Source organism: Arachis ipaensis, chromosome B01 (genome assembly GCF_000816755.2).
Source record: "Arachis ipaensis cultivar K30076 chromosome B01, Araip1.1, whole genome shotgun sequence".
In the NCBI taxonomy this organism is placed as follows: Eukaryota; Viridiplantae; Streptophyta; class Magnoliopsida; order Fabales; family Fabaceae; genus Arachis; species Arachis ipaensis.
In genome coordinates this window covers 136,454,011-136,460,932 of record NC_029785.2, presented here as the reverse complement: position 1 = coordinate 136,460,932, position 6,922 = coordinate 136,454,011, and the positions used below count along the sequence as shown (strand labels likewise).

Genomic DNA, 6,922 nt, shown 5'->3' with positions numbered 1-6,922 from the left:
TTTTCCCTCTTCTCTTGAAGTTGTTTTGTTTCGTCTCGTCGTCTTTATGTTTTGAGTTTTGACCGTTACTTTATTCTCAACGTCTCTCTCTTTCTCTGATCAAAGCTTCCCGCTCTTGCTCGCCATTGTCGAGTATGCTTCTCCATTCGATGACTCGCTCTCTTGTTTTCACTCTTAATTTATTATTATTATTATCATCATCTCTTTCAATGTCTGCATTTTCACTTTCAATTGCTCATGTGTTGCACATTTTAGATGCTTCTTTCTTAATTAATTTACTGATAGAGTATAGCTAGGGTTTTTTTTTTTGGGGACACAGGGAATTGGAATGCTTGAGGAATCTCAATTACTTGTTTCTCTTCACCAAGTTTCAAACTTTCATTCTCCTTTTCTGACTTCACTATAAAGAAAAGCATCCAAATTACTGTATTCATTTCTCTTTTTGTGTTCATTCATTCATTTTCTGCAGACAGATTCTTCTTTGATTTCCATTTCAATGCAAGCCTGAGAAATATTCATTCATTCATAGGACTAAAAGGGAAACAGAAAAAAAACAAGCTAGAATAAGAGATGGGATGTTCTCAATCAAGGTTGGATGATCAAGAATCAGTTCAGATTTGCAAAGATAGAAAGAGATTCATCAAACAAGCTGTTGAGCAAAGAGCACAATTTGCTTCTGGCCACATAGCATACATCCAATCCTTGAAAAGAGTCTCGGCTGCCATGCGAAATTACATTCAAGGAGACGAGCCGCACCAGTTCTCATTGGATTCTTTCATAACACCTGTGAAGAAGACTAGTCCAGCCTTCATTTCCATATCATCCAAGTCCTTCACTCCAACAACAATTGAGTTCTCATCCAATTCAACTTTGAAGGTCAATTATCTAAGGCCCAGTGGCAACCCGCCAATTTTGGTTGAGGAAAGGCCTCAATCCCCCGAAATGGTTCGAGTTGAAACATATTCTCCAATGGAGCAATATGCCATGGATGATGGTTTCTTTGCCATGCAATCCTCACCTATGAACTCATCAGCTTTTGCTTATTCTCCCAATAATAGGCCTAGTATTCCTCCCCCTTCTCCTCAAACATCTCAATGGGATTCCTTTTGGAACCCTTTTACATCATTAGACTATTACGGATACCCAACCAGAAGTAGCCTTGAAGAGACTATTGCGGATGATGAGGACCGAGGATTGAGGCAAGTTCGAGAAGCAGAAGGAATTCCAGACCTTGAAGAGGTTGAAACTGAAAAAGAAGATTTTGTTGGAAAGAGAAATGTTGCAGAAGAAAGAACCAGAACTGATATAAACTCCACCAAGGAAGAGGTCACGGTTGAAGACGAGGAGAAAGTGGACAGAACAAAAACTGAAATTGCACATGAGGTCAAAGAATCAAAAAAAGGCAGTGGCAGTGAAAGATTTCAAGTATCAAAAGTTCAAACTGCAGGTCAAGTTGAATCTACAAGCCATCAGGAAGTGGCAGTTGGTAATCAAGAAGCTAAGGTAGATACACCTGGTTTTACAGTTTATGTAAACCGAAGGCCGACAAGCATGGCAGAAGTAATCAGGGATCTTGATGTTCAATTCACAAAAGTTTGTAATGCAGCCAATGAATTTTCAGCGTTATTAGAGGTCAATAAAGCTCAAAATTCGTCGACGTCTAATGAGCTGTCAGGTTTGGTGCAGTTTATAATACATAATTTTAATTTGATGAAATTGTTCTTGCATAGTCCTGCATTTCATAGTCCTCAAAAATGTGAGTTAAGCCTCAAAGTTTCTAGAATATCCATTCTAAAAATTCTTATTTTTGGAGGAGATATGAATGTTAAATGGGTTGATGGAATCTTATATTGGATTTCATGATGCAATCTGAGCTAACTTCTTCTTGTGGACAAGAATTTGTTAATCTTCACATGTGTTTATACTGAATACATATAATCTTGAACTAAGTACTCTGTTTTCTTTTTTACTCATACCTATTTGTAAATTTTCAGGAATTTAAACTTAAATTATACTTCTTTTGTAGCATCAAAATTGTTGAATCCCGTAGCGCTGTTCCGGTCTTCATCATCAAGATTTTTGAAGAATAATTCTTCAAGCACTGGGGATGATGGCTGCAAGGGCACTAGTGATCCCTTAGAGGAACAATGTATGTTTTCTGGTAGTCATCAATCAACATTGGACAGGTTATATGCTTGGGAGAAGAAGCTGTACGAGGAAGTTAGGGTATATACTGAACATACCTATGAACTATAGAGATAATAGCTACTTGAAACATTTATATTAGATGAATGGAAATTTGAACAAATAACACTCTTAACCTTTTACATAATATCCAGTAATTTTCCTTTTAGCATCTCATTTCTTTGAATTTTATTAGATTATTATTGTTACAGGTCATCATGCTTATGCTTGCATACATTTTGATAATGGCAAACTTATTGCTATACCCATTTTCTTCTGCAACAGTCTGGAGAACGTGTTCGAATTGCGTATGAGAAGAAATGTCTGCAACTCAAGAACCATGATGTGAAAGGAGAGGACCAATCTTATGTAGATAAAACAAGAGCAGCCATTAGAGATCTACATACCCAGATAACAATTTCAATTCACTCAATTGAAGCAATCTCCAAGAGAATTGAAACTCTAAGGGATGAAGAGTTGCATCCCCAACTTCTTGAATTGCTACAAGGGTATGTATAAAAAATCATTATCTCCAATACAAAAGTTTGCTGCTTTAAAACTTATCTCCAATACAAGGAGATAGATGTATAGGTTGACTTCAGACTTCAAACATGGTTGCTAGTACTACATTCTTCAAACATGCTTGCTAGTACTATATTTTTCAACCCAAGAAAAAAAAAAAGAAAGGAAACCCTACCCTATACACACAGAGTTTTGTGTGTGACATCTTCAATACTTTCCTGATTTCATCATGAGCAACATGCTATTTGTTCTTAAATATAATATAGACTATGATCACCATATCAAATGCAACAGATATATCACAGTATTCATAGCATATAATCATGCATATTGCTGATTCTTAAACCATATAAATGCAGGCTGGCAAAGATGTGGAATGTGATGGCAGAATGTCATCAGATGCAGAAAATAACCTTGGATGAAGCTAAGATTCTTCTAACTGGCACTGATGTCAGAAAACAGTCTGGCATGTCAATAACTGATCCACATAGGCTTGCTTGTTCTGCTTCAATTCTTGAAACTGAGTTGAGGAATTGGCGAAGCACCTTCGAGTCATGGATCACTTCTCAAAGATCCTACATTCGTGCACTTGCCGGCTGGCTGCTTCGGTGTATGAGATGCGAGCCTGATGCATCAAAGTTACTATGTTCTCCTCGCAGGTCAGGTAGCACTCACCCATTGTTTGGACTGTGTGTTCAGTGGTCAAGGCGACTGGACGCGATACAAGAATCAGTGGTGCTGGACGGCATAGACTTCTTTGCAGCTGGTATAGGGTCCTTCTATGCACAACAGCTAAAAGAAGATTCTCGACAAAATGTTGGTAGATCAACGGAAACCAATGAGAGGATGGAAATGGTGGAAGCTGGACCGGTAGAAGAGGCAATGAGTACTGAGCAATTGGCTGAAATCGCTATTAAGGTACTTTGTGCTGGAATGTCAGCTGCTATGAGTTCAATGGCAGAGTTTGCTGTTGATTCTGCTGAGGGATACAATGAACTTGTTAAGCAATGGGAGAATGAGAAGTTGCAGCAGCAACAAACTTGTGTGACTGGAACGTGATCTCTTGCATTTTGTGGCTTATTTATTTAATTAGCTAGTGCCAGTGAATGTAATTTACTTAAGGGTAGGTTTTGGAGAGTGGTGGAATAGGAAGGGGAGGGGAAAAAGTTTTATGTAAAGTCTCTCACCCATGTTTGAGAGTTTTTTGATACTAAGTAGCCTTAGGGTAGGGAAATGATAAATAATTTTATTTACCATTCTTTTATTGACTTTAAAGCTCCTCCAATATGGAGTTCAAATATTCAAAGAGGAGCTTATCATTTATCTCCTTCCCCTACAGTTTACCTCTTTTCCGCTCGCTCTGTTTTACATTTATTTGATTTGATAAAAGTATATATGCTGATACATAAAATTGTTCTGCCATCTTTTTGAGTAGGCAGCCATCAAGATTTCTGTTCATCAAGATTTCTGTCTTCTGAAAAATCAGTTTTGCATTTCTATATAACATTGTGCACCAGATAATAAAAATTCTCAAACCCAATGAAATGGTATGTGGATTATTAGTAGTACTATTCTGATACAAATTAAATAAAAATTACAATTGACAATCTGTTGAAAATCAACACCTGTATACAAAAATGGATCATTGTTATACTAATTTGGCATGAGAACCAAAATTCTTAATTTGTATTATCAAACAGAGAGCCGATGAAATAAATACGTGGATGGTTTTTTTGTTTTCTATTCATCATAACCATAACCTCCATCAGCATCATCCAAGTCCACTGCAGCATCATCAAATGAAGTCATAATAGTGAGGAAAACAACAACAGCAACCAGCTGTGCTGCCACAAAATATTTGGACCTCCTTTTAAAGGTTTTCTCCTCCTCTGTTTTCTCCCTCTTGGGTTTGCTCTTGGTCTTTGAACCTACAAGTTAAACGACACAGCACGAGTTAGCAAATCAATGCTTCTTCACATAGTTATCAGGCACTAATGGTACAACAAATATGAGTGGGTACAAATGGAGATCAGATCATAATTTTTGTAGTATTCTACCTAAACACTTGCATAATTTTCCAATAGTTAAATTTCTATATGCTCAAAAGTAAGGTTATGTTGTCCTGTAATTTAGATGACTAAGTTTTTCAGACATTTCATGCTCAGGGTGCAATATGACTACCAGCAACTCATTTCTATTAACATGAAGCAAAGAATATGATGGAGAAAACACAAATCTAGGCACCAAAATCATTAATAAAAAATACCCCTCAGTCACCAAACACACCTTTAAATTTAAGAAACCTATGGTCCATTTAGAAATTTTGTGAAAAGAATCCTAGGAATGATTATCTCACCTTTTTAAGGTAATCCCATCAAACAAACCACAAGAAAAGAGTGCATATACAAAATAATAAGAATATCTTACTTGAGGTTGAACGACTTCTTGAAGTTGATGAAGATCCAGCTGTATGAAATTGCTGGACATAGGTAGGAGTTGGACTAGCATCAATAAGTTCTGTCTTACACTGTTGCACAAATCTAACTAAGTTGGCATGTTCCAAGAGCTTCGATCGCAGCACTGACGATTCCTGATGGCACAAACGAGTTACGCAAGAAGCAGAGTTACAATTTTCCTTCAGCGCACTTAATATACGGATATGCTCTAAATGGATTCCCTAACATAATCCTTTTTCCGAATGTATCTTTTTTGTCACTTAACTAAAGCAAAAAACAACATTGATTCCTTAATTTGTGAATCTGACTAGGTTCATGATATATCACACACCCATGGTGACAAATGTAACAATAGCTATCCAAAGTCCAACTTTTTAATTGACTGTAAACCAATCGACCAATACAATACGCCTTACTACCACAAAAGTACCACAATTAACTGATAGTGCAACTTACAGGCAAAGCTTGAAGAATAACTAATCCATGCGCAAGAAAAATAGCATCTAAGCTTGATGGTCTGCAAACAGAGAAAAGCATATGAATAGAGAAGCACCACGTCGATAAAGTTACCACTTTCACTAAAAGAGAAAAAAGAAGTCCAGCATTGCTTTTATGTTTCAGATGAAATGCACAGCCAGAGAAGTCACCTATTCTCAAATAAGTAGCTTTGTTCACCTAACCAAGTTGACAGAGCACCGTATGCAGAGTTTGCTCTCCTATAAATCTGTATCACTAATTATAACAGAAACTGACCTCTTCTTTCTTTAACTCAGCATTCTCATTAGTTATCCCATGTTTCTGCTTAATCCAATAAGCTTTCCTCCAAAAGAGGACCTTTCCTAAAGGCCATGGAAGATCAGAATAATAGATGGTATAAGCAGGAGAGGAGGAATAACCTTCAGATCCCACCCAAAGTTCATAGGCAAGTGCATCAGCAAGCCAAGTTGTGAGCATTGCTTTAGTTTGAATCCAATCAGGAAGTGAGGAGATCCCACTGTCCAAATCAACCCCCCCAACATCTCTCTTCAAACACTCAATCAACCCTCCTTTCTCATTGTTATACGCCACATAATCACCAAGCTCAAAATAAGGAATTTGATCTAAACAAACACAAATTTACATACCCATGAGCTTAAAAAAGATAAAAAGTGAAACTTTAACGAAAACGCACATGGAAAAACAGTTGAAAGGCCAGAATGATGAGAAATTGAAGTGCGGAAATGAACCTGAATCAGGGTTGTTGAGGTGGAAGTCCAATTGGAAGGAAAGTTGAGCGAACTTGAGATAGAGGTAAGCGGAGAGGCACTGAGTGCAACCGGTTGGGAGGCCAAAGCAGGGTTTCCTCACCACAAGAGTGTTGATTTCGTTTTCAGCCATTGCAGGATCGCATGAATGAAGAGAACGATGCAAAGGTTTCAGCTTGCTCCTTCTTCCGTACTCTTGCCTCTTGCAGAGGTTTAGGCCTTAGGGTTTATAGATTAATATTCATGGAAGGTATTTAAAAATAAGTTCATAAAAAGAGAAGTCATTTTGTTAAAGTTATAATACAAGTTTTTGTGTATGACTTGACCCCAAAAAAATTATACTGAATAGAAATAAATTTTATTGGAAAATATAATAACAACGCTATTTATTATTTAGGTGAAATATATTCTACCTTAAAATATTGTAATTTTTTTTTTTGGTGACTCTAAAATATTGTAATTTAAATAGTGAATATGTTGATTGCTGATTAAAGCATTAATATATTATAAAAGTTA

At 36.8% G+C, this 6,922-nt stretch overlaps 2 protein-coding genes across 4 annotated transcripts; one reads left to right on the top strand and one right to left on the bottom strand.

The window, feature by feature from the left end:
- LOC107642667 lies at positions 1–4,044 on the top strand. 3 transcript variants are annotated; one of them, XM_016346092.2, is made up of 5 exons: positions 1–132; positions 470–1,675; positions 2,027–2,226; positions 2,470–2,693; positions 3,066–4,044. In XM_016346092.2, exons 2-5 carry the CDS (start codon positions 571–573, stop codon positions 3,763–3,765), a joined length of 2,229 nt encoding a protein of 742 aa, XP_016201578.1. In that variant the 5' UTR covers positions 1–132; positions 470–570; the 3' UTR covers positions 3,766–4,044. The 3 variants fall into 3 exon arrangements, with proteins under 3 accessions (XP_016201578.1, XP_016201593.1, XP_016201585.1); XM_016346107.2 differs by having other exon boundaries at positions 7–132; positions 530–1,675; XM_016346099.2 differs by lacking the exon at positions 1–132 and having other exon boundaries at positions 139–1,675.
- On the bottom strand, positions 4,234–6,734 carry LOC107642658 (mitochondrial outer membrane import complex protein METAXIN-like). The gene is given in 6 exon segments (XM_016346080.2): positions 4,234–4,634; positions 5,134–5,296; positions 5,619–5,679; positions 5,810–5,916; positions 5,919–6,262; positions 6,389–6,734. Coding segments are annotated over 6 exon segments (1,014 nt in total). The 5' UTR covers positions 6,540–6,734; the 3' UTR covers positions 4,234–4,446.

Coding starts and splice junctions, on each gene's coding strand:
- LOC107642667 (XM_016346092.2), top strand. CDS start 571: ATGGGATGTTCTCAATCAAGGTTGGATGATCAAGAATCAGTTCAGATT. Junction 1,676..2,026: donor GACGTCTAATGAGCTGTCAG/GTTTGGTGCAGT, acceptor CTTCTTTTGTAG/CATCAAAATTGTTGAATCCC. Junction 2,227..2,469: donor AGCTGTACGAGGAAGTTAGG/GTATATACTGAA, acceptor CTTCTGCAACAG/TCTGGAGAACGTGTTCGAAT.